Here is a 26130-nt window from a genome sequence, read left to right as displayed (position 1 = left end):
TTTGAATAACACTAGGTTTAAAAATGTGAATAAATGTGTAAAATGATGAGTAATGTGTTAAAAAAAGTGAGCATTGTGTTAAAAACGTACTTTTTAGAATACGATAAAAAGGTTAAGAAAATTTTATTTAAAAAAGCTACGATATTAAATTAAACATTTTACTATTAAATTTTAAAAAAATTCTACAATTTTGTTCTTTTCCATTTATAATCAACAGTGATTGAACAAGTGCATTATATTGCATCCTTCCGTGGCAGGTATCACCAACAGCTGGTTCACACACTTTTGGTATTTCCCGGCCAAATAAACAGTTAAAAATAGTAAAAATCCTTTTCCACAAAATTTTACAAAATTATAAAAAAATTTCTCATTTCAACACTGGTATACATTATACAAATTCCCCAACAACTAACGGATATAACATTAATATTACATTAGTAAGATTAAAACCGATGATGACAATAAAAACCACGTTGATCCAATCATTGCCTAGTAAACACATTATTACTATTTTTCAACTATTTATTGTTTACTAGTAACTATTATACTTATATTAATGGTACCAATAATTAAAACAATTGTATAACTAATTATTCCTTTAACTAAATAAATAATTAAATGAAAAATGGGAAAGGGCATACATTTCCTAAAAGTGGTTTGAAGAGGTTTTTTATCCTAGATAACTGGCCTTCTTGTGATACTTTAACTCCGCTTGAGTTTGAAACCACCTGGAAGTTTGTTCCTGCTGGACTTGGCCTGTGTTCAGCTGCTGCTCTTTTAACTCTTTGTACCTTTACAGTTTCATCCACTGGTATCTTTGGCATTCTGAGTTTTAAATCATTAGAGTTTGACTTGACTTGTTCATACAAATCTTCTAAGGGGGTAACGACTGCGTTGATTTGTTCCATCAACTTCTTGTCGTTTAAAGCTGAAATCTTCTCATCAGCGTCCGGAGACAATAATAAATGCTCCACGAATTCGTATAATCCGTGCATTGAACGCTGTGGTCCAACCACCAAATTATACATTGAATCGAACTCACTAAAATATTCATTAACTTTTGAAATTGGGTCTTAGCTATCTATACATTATCTTTATAATTAACTACATAGAATAGAGTAGTGAGGAACTTGAGTGAGAGTAAATTGGATCGAACGAGTGTTTTAACCTTTTGTTCATCGAGTTCAGGAACTAGTTTATTATTTTGAGTTTTGAAGATTCCCAGGTGTTCAAATTGTGCAAAGGCTGTGTTTAGGAGTTCATCGTCAACTTCATGTGGTACTCTCTTGCCTGGTGCTTGGGGGTTACCTGGTGAATTTGACACCAGAGACTTAAGCCTTTTCTTGAGGCTTCCAAATACGCCATCAGATTCATCGCTTTCACTTCCAGGACCAGCAGTACCAGGGGGAGTGGAAACCACACCTCTTGGTCCAAGATTTCCAGCGCCTGGACTACTAGGAGCTGGGGCAGCTGGGAGTGAAGTTGACGATAAACCTGAGGTAGCAGTCCTAGGAGTGTGTTGATCCACATTAACACCTCCCGTTGATGCTCTATCAAGCAACCTTAATCCATTAGAAGGAGTTACGCCAGACCCAGGGTGTGCAGGTGGAGAACTTGGTCTAGGCTGACTAACACTAGGAACACCAGCGGCTGGTGGTTTTGGTGTGGTTGGAGCTGGTTCTTTAGGTGCGGGAGCGGGATCACTAGTAGTGAGGCCATTAATCTGGAGTAAAGACCTAATCCTTTGAATTAAAGATGGGTGACCGTGAACTGCAGCTATTTCTCTATCCTGATCATCTACAAATTGGATAAGGGCATGAGCTGGAGCCGCAGTAGTTGGGGTCGTACCACCAGTAACAGGGGGTCTTGGGGTTAGACCAGCACCAGAAGGAGGTTGAGCATTTCCGCCGGGATTAACAGTCGTAGGGGGAACGGATTCCTGAGGCTTAACATGCGCCAAAGAAGAAACTAAGTTTATTTTGTTCTCAAAGCCTTCCTCAAACAGTTCAAACAGCTTCGGCAACAGCGTATTAAACTCTCGCAGTAATTCCACCATAGGCTCATAAGCCTTCATCAATTCTTTCGTCTATACGATTATTCAACAATATAACATCAACATAGTTATAATTATACACAAACTAACTATATATCTATAATCTATAATACCGCCTGGTTAATAAAATCTTCTTCGTTGAGTGAAAGTGTAACACGATTATTATTGAGTTCAGTGCTTGAAAGAAAGTCTTGTTCACTGTTTGCGACTCCGCAAAGTGCTGTGGTCAGGACTGAATATCTTTTTTCCAACAATTTCTTTAATTTGTCTGACACTAAAGCAGTTTCGGCATCTTTAAACAATTCAGTCAGCTTTGTTACCACTGGGACGGACTTGTCATAAACTGTCTGGACTGTTTTATTTGGCGCCTTTTTGTTAAACTGATCCAAGTGTTTGGCCAACAATTTGTACGAAAACTCGCCACTATTGTACAATTGATTCAGTGAGTTCTCAGTAACACAGGCGTTGTTTACGTAATATCTATTCACCAACCCTAACAGCTCAGGATTAGCAGGGACGCCACTGTTAGTTCCGTTGTTAGTCTTTGATGCGCAAATGTTAGTATTTGTTGTATTCAAGACTTCACATAAAGACTGTTTATTTGGTGCTTCAGGACGTACTAATTCAGTTGCATTTACCTGATTTAAACTCGTTTCCAACTCTCTCAACACATTCATTAACACATTTTTTACTCCAGTATCTTTATTTACTCCATCATTTGCTGCAGGTCCAGGAACAGGGGGATTAACGGCTACATTTGGGGTTGGAGTTGCAGCTGGAACTACATTATTACGGGCTACCGGGTTTGGAGTTACAGTATTGGTAGTTGGAGTTGGACTTAATCTGTTACCAGTAGCGTTAGGAATGGGATTGATTGGAACTTGTTTGGTTTGTGATCTAACCATTGTGTTAACTCCAGTTTGATGTGCAATAGTAGGTATAACAATATGTTCATCTGGCATCAATGGATGTATTAACGAATCACTTTCTCTAGAAGGTAACTCTTCAACGGCATCAACTGATGGCAACACCTTACCAGTTGTAACCCCTGTTCCAGTATTCGACCCACTTGCCGGGGTAGGAGCATTTGTGACAGTGGGACCAGAAGATTCAGTTCCAGGACTACTTGGTGATGCCTGAACTGTACTGGATAATCCTGCGCCTCCTGATCCTAAATCAGGAGGACTAGGTGCTTGAGTAGGAGCAGGTGTTTGTGTAGTTGTAGCAGGTGTTTGTGTAGTTGTAGCAGGTGGACTTAATGTTTTACCTTGCCCGGGTAACTGTCCAGATTCAGACGGGGGCCCATCGCTACCTGCTTGAAGAGCGGGTCCCTTAGCTCCAGATTCTCCAGTATTTCTAGTATCTTCATCAACCCCCTTTTCTCCTGGCTCACTGGTTCCAACTTCGGGTCGATTGACCGTTGGTTCGGTTCCAACTGAGCTCTCTGCTCTAAGTTCATTTGCCTGTTCTGTATGTCCATCCTTTCTTTCATTACGATCACCATTTTGAGTTACCGAACCCTCTGAAACTTCTTGTAAAGTATTTTTAGCTTCTGGAGATTGGGGAGTTAGTTCTTCGGTTACGTCACCACCAACTGATCCTTGGACATTATCAGAAGTGCGTTCTTCTTGAGATGTAACAGAAGGTTCTGGTTGTTCCTTAGGGAGATCTTCCTTTTTTTCTGGATTAACGCTTTCATGGGAAGCCTCAGCAGGAGCTTCAGGTACTTGGGATTCTTGTTGTTGTTGTAATTGATCCGATCCTTCTGCTAATTTTTGACTTTGTGACTCACCCTCTTGTACTCGAGTCTCTGAAACGTGAGTAGGTGTTTCTTGGAGTTGATGTGTATCATGAGTAGTGAGTGTAAGCTCGGCAAGATTCCTGAGAGAGTGTACTATAGTGAATTTGCCCGATATAAACAAAAATATGATAAATTTATACGAAACCATTTTTTTAGTTGATTATTTTAATAAATCAAAGTTAGTTGGAGGAACATTTTGAATCTCAAATGTGCATTGTTAAATCAAACAAGGAATGTGTATAGTCTGAACAACAGGCTATATTAAATCTCTGTTTTTTGTTAAAATATCCTAAAATATTTTAGTTAAATACTGCACATCTGAACAACAATTACAAATTTTTGAAAATTAACAAAAACGTCGTTTAGCACCTAATCGCATTGCCACTTGATGTTGTTTCATTCCTTTTTTAATCTCTCCTTTTTTCTTCTTCATTCCCTTATTTTCTTCTTATTAATTTATCAATTATTACCCCTAAAACTATTTCCTTTCACACACTCAAATCTCATAGACGTCTTATTCCTCATTCCTCATCATTCACTATACACACCATCCATACATTATTTTTAACTATATTTTATTAAATAAGTTAAATTATAAAATTAAAAAAAATTATGAAATTTAATTGAAAATTATTCACAAGGTAGACCTTGACAAAGCTTCCGAACATAATTATTATCGTTATATTCTTCTGGAATAATATTCCTGTACTCAATTTTACACTTCGGACATGAAACTTCTTCCGTTTCCTTATCACATAAACAATTCGGGCATATCAATCTCGCCACTATATAATCTACTCAATATATACAGTTATCATGTATAGTGAGTGTAATAATTGTATATAAATATTGATTAGATGAAGTATATAAATTGATACCTAAATCACCGTCATCTTCCAAGTCTTGTAAGAACTTTTGATCACCAATTGAAACTCCATCAATTATTACTTGCGGTAACACAACTAAAACAATATAGAAAAGTATATAATTGCGGCGTGTGTATAGGTTGTACCTGAATCATTACCGGAATCATCCTTAAACAATCTCAATATACCCTCCGATTTCCAACTTTCATACAATTCATAATCTTTCCATTCTATACCATAATATACTAATATAACTAATATTTAAATGTGTAAACTAGTGACAACAGAAATAACTGAATTTATTATTATATAATAGTAGTACAACCTGTTGCATTGGAAAGATCTTTATTAGCATCAACGATATAGTATACTAAACCTTTACAATCTAAGAGATGTTGAGCCCTTGTGGATTCAAATAATTGTTTCTTTAATCCACCCAGAGAACTAGTTAACAGCACGACCTCAGCCAACATCTCTAAAAAATTGTAAATATCAGTCCAATGTGTATTGTAATACCTGTATATGAAGACGATCCGGAAGATTCTTCATCTCCTAAATTATTATATACTATTATACAGAAATTTTATGGAGTAATAAATAGTGAATAAAAACGTACCGGTATGAGAGGAGTGATTTGTATCAGGAGAACATTCTTCAAAATCGTCTAAGAATTTTTTAAAGGATAAAAATTACCCATTTTAAAATATTAAATCAAATTAAACCAATGGTATAAAATATTTTAGCTTTAAAAAATCATAAAATCAACTATATGGATATTAAAAGCGTATTAAGGCAAAAAAGGGGGTTAATTAGCATAAAATTTAATGTTATTAGTTGAAAAAATAAATTTAATAGAAAATTTATGTACAAATAAATAATTAAAAATAAAATGTGTATAAGAATACAGTGCTAAATTGAGTAAAATAGTTATGCGGAAGCCAGTAACGAAATTAAAAAATCCAAACTTCCAAATATCTAATTTACTGTTTCATAATTTCAAATAATGTACTACTAATTTTAGAGTAAAATAATGAAAATATGTTATTATAAGGTATAATAGTGTGGAATTAGGGCACAACTTGTAAGTATAAAGGAAGGCTAGAATTTTAGAAATTTTAAACTAATTTTAATTTCATTAATATATGTGGAAAAGATTATAAATTCAAATTTGTGGATGACAATGTGTAGTGACTGATGTGTGTCCATTGTGCGGTGAGGTCGGGAATCCATTAGTTTGTGGTATTTTCTAGTGGGTTCAGGGTCACAGGGGATAGAAATAGGAAAAACAATACGTATTTGGTATGGGGAGTCCGAAATAGGCTAATGTGTAATAGGCATGTTGGTGGGTATTCTAGGGCGTCGTATTTGCCTGACTATCAATTAGTAGTATTTTAATTGTGTCTTTCCAAATTGGTATCGAATTTCATAAGCTTTCTTTTATGTAAATGGCTTTTTTATGTGAAATTTTAACATTTAAGTAGTCGAAGCCCAAAGTGTGTGCCTTAGTGTGTGAGCCAATAGTTTACCCAGACTCCCGCACCTCCTCCACGCCCGTCGGCCTTTTTATATTTTTTCAACAATCCCTTGTTCTTTTTTCACGACATTCCAGTCAAATATGTTGTTTTCCAACCAGGATTCCATACCTTTTATACGCTGAGAACACATCCAGTTCTTTATTTTAATTCAAGAATTCAATTTTTCTACCCATACAACCATTATTAACACACAACAATATGCAAAATAGTACACTTTTCAATCTCAATCATCTTAACGCCGTTAATACTGTTAACACACTCAATAGGGATAATACTGTTAAAAGTGATTTAGTTGAAATCGGTAATTCAAAAGAATTATTTGATGAAAAAAATGTTAATAACAATATTAAAACTAGCGAAACAGTTGAAAGGGAGTTGGAAAGACTAGGAGAAGAATTATTGGAAGAAGAGGTGGGTAAAGTTAGGCTCCAAAGCCAGAAAGAACACACACTTAAACAACAATTACACAATTTTCATAATGAAGTTCTAAATATAATCAATACCAATAAAACTAATGACAATAATGATAATTTTAATGAAAATATTAATAATAATGGAATTAATGTTAATTTTAATGAAAACATTTTAAATTTAACGAATGAAAATTTCAATGAGAACGAAAATTTAAAATTTAAAGAGAATTTAAATGAAGAAAATTTAAATCAGAAAATTTTTAATGAAGAAAATAATGAAGAACATTTTAATAAAAATTTAAAATTTAGTCAAAGTCATTTAAGATTTAATCCAAACAATTTTAATTTTAATGAGAATAATTTCAATGAAGATAATTTAAATTTTAATTTTAATGAAGAGAACTACAAGTTTGGAGTAATTGATAAATCATCAAGTCACTCAGGTTTAGGAACATTTGAAAAGCTAAACCAGTCTGATACCAACCAGGTGCAGACCAAAACACACACACAAAATAACACATTAAACTTTAATACTTCATATAACACACTTAATAACACAATTAATCACATGATTAAATCTCTCAATAATTCATTAGCGACAACAAATACCAACGATTATACTCAAGACCCCAACACTAACAACTATAGCCCACAGTTCGTTGGGAATGAATATAGTTCAGAGTTTGGTAGTAGTGAGTATAATGTTGATTTCAAAGGGTCCAGATTAACCAGTGGACCGGAATATTGTGAAACCGGCCATTCAACTTTTAGAGATAAATTAACCGATTTCAAAGATGAATCATTACACTTCAAAGACGAATCATTGGGGTACAAGGAGGATTTGTTTGGATTCAGAGATGACTTGGCAGGGTTTAGCGAGTTTGAAAAGGGTCTTTTCTCATTGTGCGATGAAACGTCCACTCAACAAGGCTCATCTTTGCTCTCGTCGCCCGAGCAACCAAACAACCTCAACGCCCAAAATATTAAAACAGCTAACACAACACCAAACACACTGGATACTATGTATGAAATGAGTAATAAAACAGATAAAAATAGATTGTTGCAATACCTGAACAGCGTCTCAACGAGTTTTGGAGATTCAAACTATTCATCAGAATCACTATATAACTTCCAAAACAGCTTTTATCAGCCAAACAATTACTATAATAATAATTATAGCAAAGAATATAATAACTATGAAAAGGGATATAACTATGGTAAGGGTTGTGAGGAAATATTGTTTGGAGATAAAGGATATTATGGAAATTATATAGATTTGAGAGAGAAGGAGGATGAAACACCGTTCACACACGTGGTAAGTAGTGTGGCGACGGTAGCAGACACTGTAACGCCGTTGTGTTCAGACTTGAACACGGAATTCTCAGAATCAGCACACGCTTTGTTGGAACGATATTTAATGGGAGACGTAACAGTTGAGAATGAACTGTTTTCACTGTTTGGAACCGAGTTTACAGTTGATGCCTGTGAAGTTTACAATACAATTGTCAAGTATTGTAACAGTAAACTATTGCTACAATTTTCACACAAGCTGTTATTATTATCAGATCAACTGGTTGATAACATCAACTACTTCCCAAACCATAACCATAGTAATAGCACAATGAACACAGCTAACAACACACCGAGCACAGTAAATGGTAATAACACACTTAACGGAGTTAATGTTAAGTGTGTGACGGCGGATGTGTACAGTGAGACGCTGGTATTATTGTTGAGTATGCCGGATTCAACACAGTTGTCGAGATCACTTTTAAACCACTTATTATCACCAACAGAATCAACAAACTGTCTTGATTTGGTGATTAAGAAATATGTAACGACTTTGGTACAGTTGACAAGAAAGGATTCAGGAGTGATTGAAAGACTATTAAGCGTATTGGAGGACCACCAAGGGAGGTTAAATGCAAGATTGAGCTGTTTGTTGGTGGGATACTTGGTGCAAATAGATTTGCTAGGAAAACCAAAGTTCGACAGCTTCATTAATCTGACAAACGCAGAAGCAACGTCAACACTGTCGAGAATGTTCAGAATGATGTTCTACCCAAAGCTCAATAGCATTGTTAAGTTTGTGCTGAGGTTTGTGGACATCATGGTGAATCCAGACTTTTCAGTGGATTTTCTGGAGAGTAGTAAGTTATTGCTGTTTCTGGAGTTTTGCGCCGTAAACTTTGGATTAAGTTACGGAACAGTTGTGGTACGTTTGTTGGAAAAGCGAGCACTGAATGCACTATCGTTCATTAATTCACTACAACTGGCGTTACTAATTGATTATCCCTCTGTAGTAACTAAAATATCATTATCGTCGTTGCAAACACTGAAAAGCGTAGTGCCAATAGAATTCACGAGCCCCAACTTTGGGAAATTCGAGTTCATCACGCTAGAGAATATCAATAAACTGATACATCTGATAACCATTAATAGTAATTCAAACACACAGGATAAAAATATTGGTAATTCAGAGGGGAAAAGGTTGGTGACAAACTTATTGGAGGTGTGCAAGCAGTTGTTTGGAAGTGATAATAAGGAATTATTCGTCCCGTTGGTGGAGTGTTGTTTACTAGCGGAGGACTTTCAAAGTTGTGAGTCAGTGATGAAATACTACTGTGACTATTACGGCATGGTTTCTGAACCGATATGTGAAAAGGTGCTACTCTCAATAGCGCTCAAGGGGAATTTCAACCACGTGAATAGATTACTAAAAGGGACTCAGTCCTATGAGTCATGTGAAGTATTCTTGACACATTCTTCCTATTCAAATACCGAAAATAGTACAGGTAATAATTCTATATATATATGAGGGGTTAATAATATTAACAATATATTTATATATTAATACTGATAGTACGTCTACTAATTATATTTATATATAGTTAACATAGTCCTAACTTAGTTAACAAAGATTTAGAAACTGGAGTTAATGGTAATTCTGGAACAATTAGCACAGTTGGAAACTCAGTGGCGAACGGATTAGTGAGAATAAGCACATACTTGGTGAGAGTCTGTATAGCAATATTAAACTTCACAGTGGCATTAAATTACGTAAAACCATTGTTAAGGTCAAACCACCAGAATGAAGAAATCAGCTCGAGTTTAATGATGGTAGCAACAAGGCTGGACTCGAGATCAAAGTTGGACTCATTTCTAACATTCTGTGAAAGAACTAGTATCCTGATCAATGAGGCATGTTTCAATGTGATATTAGACTCCTGCATTAAACTCAAGAATAATAAGAGGCTGTTAAGAATAATTAATAAGTTTAGAGTTTGGGGACTCTTACCAAATATCCAAACATTCGGGATCATAATTAAAACGCTCTCTTCATCCAACTTAATTCACGACTGCGAAGAACTCTTTTATCACTACATTACGGCCCAAAACACAAATACTGCCAACGGTGTCAATACCAATACCACTACCAATGGTACCAATAACACCCCCAGTTCAACAGTGACTGTTAGTAACGGAGCAAACAATAGCGAGATCGTGTACGGATGCATGTTCGACGCTTATGTGAATAACAACAGCGTGGATAGCGCAATGAGATTGTTTGAGGATATGAAGGAGAGAGGAAAAGTGAAACCAAATACAATCATGTACACAACATTGATTAAAGGATACGGCCAAAACAAACAACTAGATAAGGCGATGCGAATATTCAGATTAATGCAACAAGACGGAGTCGAGCCAAATACAGTAACATATAACTCGATAATAGATGCGTGCGCAAGAGTGGGTGAAATGGGCTCAGCAACGAGATTACTTGAAGAGATGTTAAGTTCAGGAATCGAGCCAGATCTGATAACTTTCAGCACAATCATTAAGGGTTACTGCGTGCAATCTGATATGGACAAGTCATTCCAGCTATTAAGTGTAATGTATGAAAGAGGAATAATGCCAGACGTAATACTATACAACAGTTTACTAGAAGGCTGCGTTAAATCTGGCCTACTATGGCTGTGCGAGAAGTTGTGGTCGCAAATGCAGGAATACAACATCCCGCCCTCCAACTTCACCCTCACCATTCTCATTAAGATGTACGGCAGAAGCGGCCAGTTGGATAAAGTATTTGAACTAGCAGATGAACTGCCTAAGCGCTACAACTTCAGTATCAACACACACGTTTACACCTGTCTCATGAGCGCCTGTATCACTAACGGCAGATATGCGATGGTTTTGGACATCTACAAGTATATGAAAATCAATGGCGTAAAGCCTGATGCCAAGACCTTCGAAACTATTATCCAAGGCCTTAGTAGAGGCTCTTTATTCAAGGAAGCAGCTCATGTTGTTACGGAAGTCTATTCACTCAGTAACAGTAACAACGGAGAGGCCCAAATTCCAAACATTAACATCAAAATACTACAACGACTCTTCCAACGCTTCTACAACTCAGTCAATCCCAATACTCACAACACCAACACTATCCACTCTCCTAACACAAATGGAACCACTCACACAAATGGTAACACTCACGCAAACAATGCCACTAACACTGTGAACAACAATGTGATATTGTTGAGTACTGCGAGTTCGGGCGTATTGGGAGGTGTGGACGACGCTGAGGAGTTGAACAGCATATACACTTCGCTGGCCAGGAGGCTAGAACTCTTTGGAATCAAAGTACCCAAATACTAATTTTTTAACCTCAAATTATACATAATTAAGTATCAATTATTTTATAATTAATTAATTATTTTATAAATAATTTATCATCAGCATATAAATTTATAATTAGCCTAAAAATATTAATAATGGTGTGAAGGTGTTGATGGTGTTGTGAATCCCAATTTTAGAAAAAATTATAAAAAAATCCAAACTCCATCTTTAATTTAAATTAATATTCTTATGATTAATTTTAGAATTTTCTAGAAAACTCTAATGGCAAATTCACTGGTGTCATTCCTTGAAAGAAGGAAGAAAACAGCCGTCAAGGCTTCAACACTACTTCAAAAAACCGAGGAACCGAGCGAAGAGGAACAGCAAGATAAAGATGCTGAGGAGGAACAAGAACCACAGTCTGAACACGATAACGAGTGGCGTGTAAGCAGCGATGAGAGTGACGAGGCGTTGCAAACGCATTCAAATTTTGGTCCAAATTTGGTAAAAATAATCCAAACAGTTGAAAACGGAGAACCTGAAGATTCTGTAAAGGAGTCCCAGGAACGTAAAACTCAGCAGATCTGGCCTCGAGAGACTGAGCAGCAGGTTGAGGAGCCGCCAGCGAAGCCGAAGATTTGGGTCCCCAAGTTCAGAGATTCTAAAGGGGTTTTAAGCTCGAAAAACGACGTAGACTTGGCTGAATCTGTCAAAATGTTCACGAAAAATGATTTGTCGAGTTTGAAGAAGAAGAAGAAAAGTAAGCCGAAATCGCAGGAGCAGGAGGATGATTTTGCTGTCGTCAAGGTCAAATTTGATGTTTTTTCGCTATTAAAGGATGAGTATTCGCAATTTAAATCACAGAAATTTACAATGGACGAACAATTAATCAAGATGAAATATTCTGATAGGTTCGACTTCAGCTATTTAACATTTATTATTAAATTTATTTATTATAGACTAGTTATTATTAAATTTATTTATTATAGACTAGTTATTATTAAATTTATTTATTATAGACTAGTTATTATTTCAATTTATTTATTTTCAATTTATTTATTTTCAATTTATTTATTTTCAATTTATTTATTTTCAATTTATTTATTTTTTCAATTTATTTTTTAGGCAACTGGTGTAATTTGTTTCATAAGTAAATTTAAATGATGTTAAATGTAACATAGAATTAATATCTTAAATATTTGTATATACTATGGTACAATAATTAAGGAATTAAATGAAGAATCGTTTCCTGTCAACTTGTAAATCAGGTCTCCAGATAAATTCATATAAACCACCGTCAAGATCAAAAAGCCCATCCTAAATTAATTGGATTATCAGTTTGTATACCTGTACAAAGTGTGTTTTTAATGTGAATCTAGGCCCAATTTCTTTCAATGAGCATTTTTTCTCATTTCGAAACACATACCTATATATAAATATAAATGGGTTTGGATAAAATAATATCAATTTATAACCAAATAACGAAATTAATAGAAATTGTTTTAAAATTTACCTATGATGACGGAAAAAAATCATATCTCTTTGATTATGGAATGTAATAACTCTTCTGCCTTCAAATTCTGGGTCCTAATAACAATTTAATAAAAAAACAGTTTAATAAATTACTAGACTGAATAGTGATGCGATTTGTCTTCCAATTCTTCTTCCTAGTCTCGTATTGAACGAGTTTAAAACAATTTCGGGCTTCGTTGCCACCAAAACGCCTGCACCTTTCATTTCAGATGCCAATTTAAGACTTGTAAGTTTAAAAAATGTAGTAGGTCCTCCTAAAAAAATAACATAATCGATGTGTAAAATTACTCGGTAGTGAGCATATGTAAAGGCCATTTGGGAGCTTATTGGAGCCTTGAGTTACTAGTAAAATGCTTGTGAAACCGTTCTCTTTAGCGTGTTTCACAACCTCCTTCAGCTTATACTCTTCCCTCTAAAAATGTTAAACACTTAAATCATACCGCAAAATAAAATGAATTTGACAAAACCAGCAATAACTCCTTCATATACGTCCTCATCTTCTCCGAAGGCCTTCTAATCAAAATATTATTCACGTAAATTAACTAAAATTTGGGCCAAATATACCAAAATATAGCTATATTGTGGTAAAAAGTACCTTGTGGATGTTATTAGGAGTTTTGGAGTAATATTTCTGGAGAAATGGTCAGAAAACTCGTCAATTTGCTCCTCAAACTTGACTTCAACATCCTCAGGATCCACGATGGTCTCGTCGAAACGTCTTAGGGACTCAATTGTGTGCGGTGTTTTTCTAATCACTGGAATCCCTCTTATTTCATCTTCTTTACGTTTCCTTCTCTCAATTCTCTTTTGTTTTTTCTTTTGAGTTCTCAGCTCCAGAACCTTTTCCATCTTCTTGCCCTTTCTTCCAACTTTAGGGTCAAGGCCTCGAATTCTTTGCCTTTCACGCTTCTTTTCATTCTTAACGGCCTTTACTGATTTTTTCTAATCAAAATTAATAAATGTTAATTGTAAATAATTTATAAATTTGGACTATATTGAGATTTGAATAAAAACTCACCTTCTCAGAATCCTTCTTCATATATTACAACTCGTAAATACCATTTAAAGTTAATTAAAGTTATTTAATTAGAATTATTTAAATAAATTTAAAAATATTTTAAAATTTTAACATAAAAAATATTTATTTACCCCGATTAACTAATGATACAATAGAGGTGTATTAAAAAATTAGTCTGATTTAACTTTGTGACTTCGTTTAATGAGTAGTAAGAGGTTTAAAAAGAGCGTGTGTGAGATGATTCCAAACATGAAGAGAAGAACCACAATATTATAGGATCCAAAGAGAAGATGATTTTCCGAAGCTGAGTAGATTTTCCTTAAAAGAAACAAATTTCCTCTTGAGTTTATCCATTGAGTTTTAGATCCAAATACGTGTTCAGAAATGTACGAGAATTTATCTCCCAGATCGTTCGTTATATCATTTTTCCTAAACCAGCCTGAGCTAAAAAATTCCCCCAAGATTTTGAAGCACTTTTTAGAATTTTCAAACAAAAAGGCCCTTGCAATACCCACTTTGCCTTCAAATGGATAGAAAAATATTGTGAATATGATGAAGTAAATTGTACTGATTGAGGCTGTGATTTTACCTCTTAAAACGCTTTTAGTACTAATCACATTAAAGGGCACTAACAGTACAATTGAGAGTAAGAATGACAAAGACCAATTTAAAACTGACAATCCTAGCAAAAACGATAATGATACAAAGTAAACTGAGTATAATAGAAACAATTCAATACTTGGCAGACGGTCTGGTAATCTCAATATATACCAGTAATATCCCATGCATCTCATGATTTCTTTAGTCCTCATTATTTCCATACTATTATGTACAACATTTTTCGCTGTATCTCCCGTGTTTGTCGTATCCGAATTATCCTCATTATTATCATTTTTACGAAATTTATTCATAAATTTAAGTTTAAAATGTTTTAAAACTCGTATTAAATTTTGAAATTTAAACTTGTTCAATATTGAATTATTCCGCTTCGGGAGCAGTAAATCTTTTGATAGATAATCTACATTAGTGTAGTCATCCCCAAATAAATTACTCGTTTTATAAAACAGTAGTGAGTTGAACAGGAAGACTACGAAATACGATAATACCAGCACCAATAATGAGAATTTGATCCGTTGAATAATTTGTGAGTTGAATGGGTTCCCGGAATTCTTTTTAACCAGTTTTAATAGAATAAAGTAGGCTGGAATTGATCCCACGAATATATTGAAAAAGACTAGCGAAATGCCTAGGAACATTTGCAAGTTATCGAAGAACGGATAAAGGATAATTTTCGAAATTGGTCTGATAAACAAGAGTGGAACGACTAAGCTGTAGACTGAAATTGATACAAATGAAGTTGGACTAACAAAGAAATAAAAGTTGAAGGATCTTTCCAAAACGGTGTCCAAGTTGTTCTGATTCCTCAAAGTCAGAATTAACGACTTCAGTAACAGTTCCTCATTATTTTTTACCTTCGACTCGCTATAACTGGTATATTTACAAATCAGTGAGAATGCATTAATATTCCTCTCTAAAAGTGGTACGTGATGTCTGGTTCTATCAACGTTAACTGCCATTCTAAAAATCGAGGTCCACATCCCTCTCACATTTACTACAAGTGATTCTACATTTGCGATTTCAACAAAGATGTTAACAATATCTTGGTTGGGCAACCAGCCATCTATTCCTTCATATGAAATTAGGTACGATGAACAGTTATTACAGCCCAAATCAAGCACCAATGCGTTATGTATTGTTCCAGATCTCAGTTTGAAGTACGGACTATTGAAGTAGTCTTGCAAAAACTGTCTAGTTCCTGCTGAAAATGTCAGTTGACGCATTGTCACTAGCAGGAAAATGTTCTGTGAGAGATACTTTGCTGTTGAAAAGTGTCTCAAAGCTGTTACACTGAGCAGGACGCTCGTTAAATCTTCCTCAAAATTCTCTGTATTAACTGTTGCAATTAGCAATGTTGCTCCTCTGGGCATACATCTCATGCAATTCAGACGAAATAATATGCTATGGCCTGGAATTGCACCATTTTTACCACTCGTTGAAAACGAGTATAAAAATCTATTAAATCCAACCTCGATGTTTTTTATATCACTCAATATATTTGACAGCGTTATGAACACTTGGGGAGTATCATCAAAATGTTCTGATGACCAACATGAATAGGGTTTATCACTCTCGCCCTTACCATCATTATTAATAGATGTTGTATAATAATTAGTATAATCAGTATAGTTATTTTTGTTTGAGTAGTAATGGCAGTGAAAATCAGTTCTTGACTGTTTTCCAAGCTTTAATCCATTATTTTGGTCATCTATGTGAGATTTTAATAGTTCTCCCTTAGTTAAATACATCTGATTGATTTCTGTTACTGTTAGTTCATTCAATGAATAGCGGTTTAGGTATCCATGCTCCTGAACCGATGTATTGTAGCTAAGACGATCCAAAAATAAAATTCCCGCCAGCATCAATACAAATAACACATTACTAAATTCGGATTAATTTCTTGAATAATTTTATACATAAATTCAATTAGCTATTGGATAAACTAAGATGAGCAATGATTATAAGTATTTATATAGTTTCTTTACCTGGCTGGAATAATGATTTTTCTCAGGAATCTCCTCAAGAAAATGAACTTTTTTGAGGTTAGTGACATTTCGAGCCTTTTTTATCTCAAGTCGAATTATACAAAAATTACACTTTTAAAACTATTGTACATTTTAAACTATTATTAAATAAATAATTAGAAATTTTACATTTTAAAATATTTATCCTAATTTTCAATACACATTTATAGGGATGGAATCTTAACATAGATAACAAATATTTAAATTGTTATTTCAACTTTATACTCATTTAAAAACGTTTATTTTACAGATTAATATTAAAAATCACAATAGAGTTAAAATTGGGTATCATCCTCCAAAACGAAATATTGCTGAACTTTTACCTACTTGGTTCATCAAGTTGGCAGTTCTAGTGTCTGGAGCCAAATCCTGAAGGGTTGTAACGTTGTTCTGTTGTTGTGGTTGAGCTGATTCTTGTTGTTCTGCAATTTGAGTGGTCTCTGGTTGTGTGAAATAAACGTGAGAAGGATCACTTGGGTCAACGAATGCACAGTTATCATCCCTGAGATCTGAGATCGGGTTATTTGATGACATTAGTGAAGGGTTGTTCCTGAACCTAGCGTAGAACTTGAAAAACATATTTAAGAATAATTGAGCCCCTCCTGTCACAAAATGAACCTTAAATACACCTTCGGATTCAAATGGATGTGCTCCATTTCTATCCTAATCCAATTTATTCAACCGATTATTAACTGTATTATATTAAATATATTATATGGCTAGATAAGTAATATGATAGATTACAGAAGTGGCATTGAATTTGAGGTGATTTGAGAGTAGTAGTGGTTGTACGAAAAGTGGGTGTTCAAGGTGAGAGTATGGCACACTGAGGCTTGAAAAGACCTTCTTAAAGTCATCATTCTGATCCTTTATAAAAACTATCCTGTGAGTTGTTAAGATCGTGCTTCCCTTGCCACTCAACTTTCTAATATTAAATTAACATAAATTAATGTAATCTAATACTATAATATATTTAATGAAAAATTTATAAATTAAATAGTAAGATTGTGGAAAGATACCGTTTGGAAAGTTGTAAAGTAACGCTAGTTTTGGGCCTTAATAGAATATAAGCTTCACCGTTAGCCAGAACGGGTAGCAAATTCTCTAAAGGTTAAAATTAAGCTAAAAATTAATATAAAACGAACTTGTGTGAACATCTTGTAAAAGAGGCGGATTAAACGACATTTTTTAAAAAACAAATTATGATTTATTTCAGTTAACCTGATAATTTTCCTCTAAAACCAGTTATATCAAAATTCTCACCGAAGTTGTTGTGTTTTAATATAGTTTTATTAATTTTTCTTGTTATTTATTAATTTTTGGCTACACCAATTTATTGATTTAATTAATTATTTTTTACACCTATTTTCAAATTAATATCACTTTTTTCAAATTAAAATCAATTAAAATTAAACAATAAATAATGTATAAAATGTTAAAAATATGAAATAAACAACTAATGCCTCCATTATCGTATGAAAAGGCGATTTTGAGAAGTTTTGTGCCAACATGGCGCGAGAGTCTGATTCTTTACTTTAAAAATGGAACACTCGATAAACAAAAGAATCATAGCCTAGCAAAGAGTGTAGGATCAAGCCAAAGAGTTGATTCCGATTTCCAAAATGGACTTGCAATCATTTCCTCAGGTATCGATACAAATCGACTTTTGTTTTATCTACTAATTTACATCGCGAATCCCTTACACATCTATGAAAATGATAGTTTCATCGCAGATTTTAACCCAAGCCAGCTCAAATCAGATAGTATAACCGATAAGTCATTCAAAAGCATTACACCAACGGATAGGATCCATACGATTAACTATAATTCAGGTAATGTAAAAACTAGAGGAAAAAAAGGGGAGAAAAGACAAAAACTGGATAATTTTGAAATAAGTTATAGAAATGAAACAAATGAACCAAATATTATAATAAGCGATAAGAGTCTAATTGACTCGGAAATGAATTTGAGAATTAATCATCAAGTGGATGATGATGAGTTGTATGACCTGGGAGTAAAGAATAGTAATTTGGTTCTAAAATCCAAGTCTTTTTATAGGATGATATTTTCAATGTCAGAGTCAGAAACCTTACCAAAGTTTCGGAACAGAATGTTCCTATTCAACGATTTGAATGTACAGTCTACAGTTACAATATATTCACACCTAGTGTTCGTATTAGGATTTGAAGTTACAGATTTTGAAAATTACGAAACAACTTACAAATATTTAACCAATAAACTATTCAAGGATCAAGAACGAGAATTGACAGGAGCTAATCAGTTGAATAATAATGCAGAATACTGCCAAATAAATCCGGGAAATTCCGCACAAATAGTACTACCAAAATTGGTATTCATAGATGGAAGCGTCATTTCCAGTTCACGCCAGCAGTTATATGTCAATGGAGGCTACTTTTGTATAAATACAAGGGTTTTGCTGAATGACATTTTGACGAGTAAAATTTTGCCCGAGATTATAGGAGGAATTGTGATAATGAATGCACACCAAATTGCGGAGGACTGTAACATACCGTTTGTAATTCGCTTATTGAGAATGCGAAACAAGGTGGCATTTGTCAAAGCTGTTAGTAATAATGTGCACTTCTTCAAAGGTAATAACCTAAGCTATTGTTTAAAGAACATTTTCAGCAAGAACGTTTATTTGTTCCCCAGATGCCACCACGCAATTGAAGCTGTATTAAATGACACGCAAGTCCAACCGTTGACATTTGAAGTGTCATTCCCACTTAGTGAGACGGCCTCAGAAGCATACAATAGTATTCTAAAAATAATATGGACGATTGTTCAAAGCATGAAGAGACTAAAGTATGATATCGATATGAATAAAATCGTGTATACGACCAACAAGTTATTGATCAGGTTATTGAGAAAACAGTCTAAAAGTACTAAGGTATACCAGTCAACAGCACCCCAAGCAAATAAAACAAAGTTCAACAGTAGTGATTTCTATATTGATACGCTCCTAAAGTTCAGGAGACTATTAGACCATCTTCTGTTCACGGATCCTATTACGTTCCTCGAAGAGTTGGATAATATTATTACTGAAAATTCAAACTGGGTTTGTACGCCAAATGGTATTAAACTGTTCAAAAAATCCAATGAGAGGTTTGTAACTATTTCTATTACATATTTTATTATTAAACTATAATAATTTTAGTATTTAATAACAATAAATATATAATAAAATTCAGATTATTTAAAATTGAGAATGATAAGATTGAATTGAATATTGAAAATAATTTGAAGGTCGAGTACCTAATGAATATATTGAAGACAGATATAACAAATGATCAGTTGGTACAGATAATTAAAAGTAATTTTAAAAGGTATAAGATTTATAATCGAGTTCCAAACAAATTATATAACCAGTTTTATATCAGAAATTATTTGGATAAGTTAAAAACCAAGAGAAAGTACCTAAACCTAAGCATTGCTAGGAGGAGACTGGTTAGATTAGAAAGAAATCATTTGAGGTTTTTCAACAAATACTTCAACTCAGGGAAGAAACTCAAGAGGAATGTGTTAATAGTGGTGGAAAACTTCTATTTGGTTGATTACTTAACTAAATATTTCAAGTATCCAGAATATCACCTAACGAAACTCATGAAGTATTTACAACATAGTTTATACACTGCTAATACTAGTATGACCAAAGATACCAGTAGCTTCATCAACGAATACTACAGTAATATTAATAAAAAAATACTCAATAAAAGTAATGTTTATAATCTATACAAGATTCTACTACGACAATTGGAGCAATCGAACCTTAATCCTGATATACTCAAATTGGACAACAACAACGATGAAAACAATGATACAAACAATAATAATGACACCATAAACAAAACTAATGAGACTAATCATCATAATCATAATAATACAAATAATGATAATGATAATGATGATGACGTGGAAGAAATGGAAGAAGATTACAAGAGTGAATCGGAAGATGAGAATGAAGTATTTAGTATAATAAATGAAAAGGCGATAGATGTTAATGAGTTGATGAATTATATAGATATAACATTGGAATTTGACCAATATGTAGAGAATTCACTGTATATAGTAAAGTCATATAGTAATATTAGCAGCTCCAGGATGGACAAGTACGACAGGCTTATGACCACACTAATGAATGTAAACCCCTGCATAATCCTCATTTACTCACCAAATGTACACGTTTTCAGAACAATTGAGAATTACTGCGCACACAAGTTCGCTAGAGGAGATCTCCGCAGAAAAAAGATGAACTTCCTCCAAGTCCACGTATTGTCGTATAAGGATTGCCTGGAGACCCACAGATTTGCAAAGTGTCTAAAATCAGAAGTGGACGCATGGGCTTCACTCCAAACTGAGAAGAAAACACAGGTGATAAGACTAGATGAAGGAATTCTACTCAACAGGGCAAGTTTGATTGGACAAGTCATAGTTGACTCACGTGAAATGCACTGCAAGCTGCCATTCTATTTATTTAATTTGGGAATAAATGTGGTCCCGAACGTTCTTGAAATCGGTGATTATCTCATCACTAGAGATATTTGTATTGAGCGGAAGAGCATTATTGATCTTCATATCTCACTCAATAATGCCAGACTATCCAAACAGGTATCACATTAGTTAGTTAATGATTTATATGTTAGTATTGGTAATATTTAGTTAGAATGTATCACATTATTGATACAATATAGTTAATGGTACTTATATGTTGATTATAGATATCTGAGATGTGTAGCGCGTACAACAATCCGTTCTTATTAATTGAGTTTGAAGAGGATGATCTGTTTCATTTGCCATCCACTGGATACACCAAAGGAGGATACAATTACATTTACATCAAGTTTCCATTAATATTACTCAATTATTATATTAAAACACCAGATTAGTCATCACTAATATATTATTAGATTAATAATATTGTGTTGTAATTTCCCGAAACTGAGGTTAATTTGGTCCTCATCGCCCAAGCATTCTGCTAACATTATCAAGTACCTCAAGGTAACTAATTCCACTTTATTACAGCTTTTAGGCTAATAGAACTGAGCCCGACTTGATAAACAATGACTATTTGATCAAAAACTTTAGAAACAAGTCAGAAAAACTTGAAAACAGACCAGAACTAAATTCTACTGAGAAAGATGACGCTACTGATATTAAATCAGAAAGTATTAACGCCAAGTCTGAGAACGTTAAGACCGAAAATGTCTCTCAAAGCGTTAAACCTGAAGATATTTTCAAAGCTAAATCTGAAAACACTGAAGGTACTGTTGATACTAAGTCTGGTACTTGTGAAGATACTACTAACGACAAACCTGAAGATACTGATGTCTCTAATTCTGACACTAAACCCGATGATGTTTGTGAAAACACAGTTGACAATAATGTTGATGATGCTAACAAATCTAATGAGATTACAGAATCTAATGAAGCTAATGAAGTTACAGAAACTAATAAAACTGATAATACTGACGAAAATGTTAATAATGTATCAGAAAATAAAGCTGAAAATACCTCTGAAAATATTGCTGAAACTGTTAACAGTGAGTATAATGACACTAAACCTGAAGATATGATTGAGGCTGGTGTTGAAAATGTTAATGAATCTAATGAATTTGATGAATCTAGTAAAACTATTGAGACTAATGAAATTAAAGAAACTGACAAAACTGATAAAACTACTGAAACAAATAAAACCAATGAAAATAACGAATCTAATAACATTAATGAATCTATTATTGAAAATATTAACATTGAGTTGGATGCTGATGAAAGTTCTAATGCTGAGAAAACTGACGAAAATGTGCTAAATAATGAAAAAACAGAGCCTGACAATGTAGTTGAAGGAAATCACTTGGAGAAAACTGCAAATGAAGGGAAAGAAAAGGTGATAGGTCTCAAGAGACCTGAGTTCGTAAAGAACAGAGACGCATTGAAGATTTTACGTAACATCCCAGGAGTTACGTCCCACAACATCTCACAGATTTTGACAAGGGTAAGTTAGAATCCCACATGCTGTTCAGGTCAAATCGCTATTTCACTTGAGTGAGTTGAGTTTAAAGGAGCTTTGCAACTTCTTGCCGGAACATGAAGCGAGATTAATTCATGACTATTTCAATATGCCAATTAATCTGCTATGATATATATATATATAAAGAGTAAATAAATATAAATATAAATTAGAAATAATATTAGTGTCGTTTTCGTTTACTGCCAAACTGAACGAAATCCTTTTTAACCTCCTTAGGCTTTGTTTCAGTCACATTTTTCTTGATCTTCAGGTCCTGTAATAGCCTCTTGTTCTCTATCCTATCCCTGCTCTTCTGAACCATCTCACACATCTCTAAGATCATCAATATAGGAATATACTAGATTAATAACTATATAATGGTAGTATAACTAGGGAGAATATGGTTACCGAAGTTTTTTAGATAAAAGAAGTTGGGTGCTAGTTCATATAGCCATTCAGGTTCAACGGTAGTCACAAATCTCATGTACTCCTTGGTGGTGATCACAACCTCGTGGTAGACGACGTATTCAGGGGTGTACCCCATGCCGTAGAGGGCTGAGGTTGGGTGTAGATAACAGGGAATAAAACTCCTGAGATTGTAGTACTCTCCAAACCCCTTTAACTTGGATGCGTTGTTAAAGTAGCCGCTGCAAACACATAGACGAACCAGGTCCTCCTTGCTGTTCATATCAACTATTCTTCTGACGGTGTCAACTAACCTTTCGCCATCACCTTGTTGAATGTGTTTGTATTTGACATCAACGATGTCTTGAAGCTGAGTTTTAATTTCCTTTGCGCGTTTAAGTGACTTGTACTGTAACTTATACTGGGAACAGAACGACTGAGAGTAATTGTTATTTCTCCAGTTATTGTACACGTTAAGTAGCGATAAATGGTCCGATTCGGGAATCATGAACTTTTCGCGCTCCAAGCTACTTGGGTTTTCCTTATCAATTGTGTTTTCGACCAGGTAGATATTGGGCGAGGATAACACGCTCACGATCGTCAGAAGCTCGTCCAGGCAATTTAATTCAATTGCTGTTATTATTATCTTCGACAATGATGGCTCCAATGGAAATTGCACCATTTTATTTCCTGTAACCAATATTATTTTTTGTATTAATATTAATATTAATATTAAGGGGAATTAGTAAATAGTATTATTAGTAAATAGAATATAGTAAATAATAGTCTAAAAATGAACCTATAGTGGTTAGTTGACCTAGTTCATCAATTGCGTTTAGAATGTATAATTGTAACATTGCAGAAAGAATAGCTTCAATTGAGGGAGGATCGATAAAGTCAAATGAGAGTAAATTGACGATTTTTAGAGATTTTAAAAGCAGGACAACATTGCACAAATTCGTCCGCTTGATCTCGGGAATATTATTCTCGAACAAATCATTAATAAATATTCTTTGCGTATAAAGTCTGTAACAAACCCCAGGACCAGTCCTTCCCGCTCTTCCACTCCTCTGATTAGCTCCAGCTTGACTTACAGGACAAATTTGCAAAGAGTCGACTCCAACCTTTGAATTATACACTTTCAATTTACAGTAACCGCTATCAATTACATATCTAATTCCTAAACAAACCATTAACACACAAATTTAATTAGATATGAATTGGTACCTTCGAAAGTTATTGAAGTTTCGGCGATATTAGTCGAGACAATGATCTTTCTGTATGGATACTTCATGAACACTTTCTGTTGCAACTCAATTGGTAATGTTGAATAAATCGGCAAAACAACATATAATTGAATTAATCCTATTCCAAAATTAAATAATTATTAAAAAATACCTGAGGAACTACTTTGTATTAGTTTATATAGTTTTGTGTCTAGAAGTTCACAGGTTATATTAATATCGTCTTGGCCTGTCATAAAAATTAAAATATCGCCAGGTGGCTGTGAAATGTGAATTGAAATACACTTTTCAACTGCCGAGTCGACATAATCATTTGAAATGCTTCTCATGTATTCGATTGAAACTGGGTAAGTACGTCCTTTGATATGGAAAATAGGACAATTTCCAAAAAATGCTGAGAATTTGTCGGCTTGAATTGTAGCGCTTGTAACAATTAGTCTGAAATCCCATCTCCTAGTCAAAACTGACTTCAAAATACCGAATAAAACGTCTGTATTGAGGCTTCTTTCATGTGCTTCGTCCATTATTACCACTGAATATTTTTCTAAATCCGAGTCCATTAATGATTCTCTTAACAGAATGCCGTCAGTCATAAACTTTACTCTGGTGCTATTGCTCGTTACATCTTCGAAACGGATTGTATATCCCACGATATCGCCTAAATTTGACCCCATTTCACTTGCCACTCGCTTACTAACGCTCATTGCTGCAACTCTACGAGGCTGTGTACAACCTATTATTCCCTTATCACCAAACCCGGCCTCATATAAATATTGTGGTAACTGTGTTGTCTTACCACTTCCCGTCTCACCAACCAATATTATAACCTAAAACATAGATACTCCTTGTAAAATACAGATAACTACAATTTATATAAAATATATATGGGAACAAACTTGAAATTGTTGAATTAGTGAAATGATTTCATGTTTATGTTGAAAAACGGGCAGTGATTTTCTAACAGATTCCAAATTTTCTTTCATTTTCTTCAACTCTTCTTCACCTTCCTTTTCAGTATCATCCATATAACCTCTTCTTTCACCAACCTCAGGATCACTATTACTAGTGTTTTTATTTTTTGTGTTATTAGTTTGTTTGAAAATTAAATTGCCGATTTTGGAGTTAGTTAAGTCCCAGAACCTAGTTCTCGAAGACGACCGCTCAAGTTCATCTTTCATGTGTTTTAAAATTTGGCTTCCCTTTTTAGCCATTAGTGCGATATCTGACGTCGGATCCTTTACAGTGGAAACTGACTGATTCAAAAACTTGTTATATATATCATTAAATGTATCTCCAGTTTCAGTTAACTCGTCTGACAACTGGTCAATTGAACTGTTATTATTACAGTTATAAACTTCATAGATGAAGGGTGGAATAATGTTCCTGACCAGTACGATCTTTTTGGTTTCATCTTTATGTACATTTGAGGCTCTCAGTTGTTCTAGTTCAGCATTTGCAAACTTACTACCTCCTCCGCCCTGTCGAAGCCTATTCAACTCCCACAAGCTGTCGTCAATATGTTTTTGAGATTTTTTTGCTCCAAATTTTCCAGCGCTATTTAGAATTCTATTGTTGTTAACAAGTTGAGTGTTGTGTGGAAGTTGAGATAATCGTTTCCTTTCCCTTGACTCCAAATAGTACGAGTTCTCCTCATCGTAATTATTGTACATCATACAGCTGTCATCATCTCTATCGTACCACATGTGATCCAGGATACTATTGTTCAATTGAGAATCCCGAACAATAGCATAATCCACATCCGGATCAGAAGAATTCGAATAATTCTCCTTTGCATAATTATAATAGTTGTTTTGAGAAGATTTGTTGGATTTTGGAAGTCGAGTTACCTGGAAATCTTCAAAATCATCCATTGTGTATATTGATTCACATCTTTAGAATTTTATAATATTAATATACATTAAATCATATTATTTTAAACTATATTACAATATATTACAGTTTGGGAATATTTTAA

General features: G+C 34.1%; 9 protein-coding genes across 9 annotated transcripts, besides 10 other annotated features; 4 read left to right on the top strand and 5 right to left on the bottom strand.

Annotated features, from left to right (window-relative positions):
- Positions 1–614: 614 nt before the first annotated feature.
- Positions 615–4002, bottom strand: TA04365 (uncharacterized protein; the record flags this gene model as incomplete). The annotated part of the gene is made up of 3 exons (XM_949997.1): positions 615–1041; positions 1131–2086; positions 2167–4002. The coding sequence occupies 3 exons, from the start codon at positions 4000–4002 to the stop codon at positions 615–617; spliced, it is 3219 nt and encodes a 1072-aa protein (XP_955090.1).
- Positions 4003–6453: 2451 nt separating this feature from the next.
- TA04355 (uncharacterized protein) lies at positions 6454–9486 on the top strand (the record flags this gene model as incomplete). The annotated part of the gene is made up of 1 exon (XM_949996.1): positions 6454–9486. The coding sequence occupies one exon, from the start codon at positions 6454–6456 to the stop codon at positions 9484–9486; it is 3033 nt and encodes a 1010-aa protein (XP_955089.1).
- A 120-nt stretch (positions 9487–9606) lies between these two features.
- On the top strand, positions 9607–11324 carry TA04350 (uncharacterized protein; the record flags this gene model as incomplete). Its single annotated transcript, XM_949995.1, has 2 exons — positions 9607–9632; positions 9671–11324. 2 exons carry the CDS (start codon positions 9607–9609, stop codon positions 11322–11324), a joined length of 1680 nt encoding a protein of 559 aa, XP_955088.1.
- Positions 9625–9632: a sequence feature (1 probable transmembrane helix predicted for TA04350 by TMHMM2.0 at aa 7-29).
- Positions 9671–9731: a sequence feature (1 probable transmembrane helix predicted for TA04350 by TMHMM2.0 at aa 7-29).
- Positions 11325–11567: 243 nt separating the features above from the next.
- TA04345 (uncharacterized protein) lies at positions 11568–12449 on the top strand (the record flags this gene model as incomplete). Its single annotated transcript, XM_949994.1, has 2 exons — positions 11568–12308; positions 12411–12449. The coding sequence occupies 2 exons, from the start codon at positions 11568–11570 to the stop codon at positions 12447–12449; spliced, it is 780 nt and encodes a 259-aa protein (XP_955087.1).
- Positions 12204–12272: a sequence feature (1 probable transmembrane helix predicted for TA04345 by TMHMM2.0 at aa 213-235).
- Positions 12450–12794: 345 nt separating the features above from the next.
- Positions 12795–13857, bottom strand: TA04340 (RNA processing factor, putative; the record flags this gene model as incomplete). The annotated part of the gene is made up of 6 exons (XM_949993.1): positions 12795–12872; positions 12912–13072; positions 13107–13230; positions 13259–13331; positions 13414–13760; positions 13837–13857. 6 exons carry the CDS (start codon positions 13855–13857, stop codon positions 12795–12797), a joined length of 804 nt encoding a protein of 267 aa, XP_955086.1.
- Positions 13858–14006: 149 nt separating this feature from the next.
- On the bottom strand, positions 14007–16316 carry TA04335 (uncharacterized protein; the record flags this gene model as incomplete). The annotated part of the gene is made up of 1 exon (XM_949992.1): positions 14007–16316. The coding sequence occupies one exon, from the start codon at positions 16314–16316 to the stop codon at positions 14007–14009; it is 2310 nt and encodes a 769-aa protein (XP_955085.1).
- Positions 14037–14105: a sequence feature (7 probable transmembrane helices predicted for TA04335 by TMHMM2.0 at aa 368-390, 410-432, 447-469, 579-601, 606-623, 628-650 and 738-760).
- Positions 14367–14435: a sequence feature (7 probable transmembrane helices predicted for TA04335 by TMHMM2.0 at aa 368-390, 410-432, 447-469, 579-601, 606-623, 628-650 and 738-760).
- Positions 14448–14501: a sequence feature (7 probable transmembrane helices predicted for TA04335 by TMHMM2.0 at aa 368-390, 410-432, 447-469, 579-601, 606-623, 628-650 and 738-760).
- Positions 14514–14582: a sequence feature (7 probable transmembrane helices predicted for TA04335 by TMHMM2.0 at aa 368-390, 410-432, 447-469, 579-601, 606-623, 628-650 and 738-760).
- Positions 14910–14978: a sequence feature (7 probable transmembrane helices predicted for TA04335 by TMHMM2.0 at aa 368-390, 410-432, 447-469, 579-601, 606-623, 628-650 and 738-760).
- Positions 15021–15089: a sequence feature (7 probable transmembrane helices predicted for TA04335 by TMHMM2.0 at aa 368-390, 410-432, 447-469, 579-601, 606-623, 628-650 and 738-760).
- Positions 15147–15215: a sequence feature (7 probable transmembrane helices predicted for TA04335 by TMHMM2.0 at aa 368-390, 410-432, 447-469, 579-601, 606-623, 628-650 and 738-760).
- Positions 16317–16766: 450 nt separating the features above from the next.
- Positions 16767–17663, bottom strand: TA04330 (uncharacterized protein; the record flags this gene model as incomplete). Its single annotated transcript, XM_949991.1, has 4 exons — positions 16767–17141; positions 17223–17403; positions 17498–17582; positions 17624–17663. 4 exons carry the CDS (start codon positions 17661–17663, stop codon positions 16767–16769), a joined length of 681 nt encoding a protein of 226 aa, XP_955084.1.
- A 274-nt stretch (positions 17664–17937) lies between these two features.
- TA04325 (DNA repair (RAD6) endonuclease, putative) lies at positions 17938–22500 on the top strand (the record flags this gene model as incomplete). Its single annotated transcript, XM_949990.1, has 5 exons — positions 17938–19604; positions 19691–21107; positions 21218–21339; positions 21407–21497; positions 21529–22500. The coding sequence occupies 5 exons, from the start codon at positions 17938–17940 to the stop codon at positions 22498–22500; spliced, it is 4269 nt and encodes a 1422-aa protein (XP_955083.1).
- A 187-nt stretch (positions 22501–22687) lies between these two features.
- TA04320 (DEAD-box family helicase, putative) lies at positions 22688–26026 on the bottom strand (the record flags this gene model as incomplete). The annotated part of the gene is made up of 6 exons (XM_949989.1): positions 22688–22839; positions 22915–23601; positions 23711–24091; positions 24139–24276; positions 24310–24982; positions 25052–26026. 6 exons carry the CDS (start codon positions 26024–26026, stop codon positions 22688–22690), a joined length of 3006 nt encoding a protein of 1001 aa, XP_955082.1.
- Between the last annotated feature and the right edge of the window lie 104 nt (positions 26027–26130).

This window comes from Theileria annulata, chromosome 3 (genome assembly GCF_000003225.4).
Source record: "Theileria annulata chromosome 3, complete sequence, *** SEQUENCING IN PROGRESS ***".
Lineage (NCBI taxonomy): Eukaryota > Apicomplexa > Aconoidasida > Piroplasmida > Theileriidae > Theileria > Theileria annulata.
This window is presented reverse-complemented; position numbering and strand designations above follow the sequence as displayed.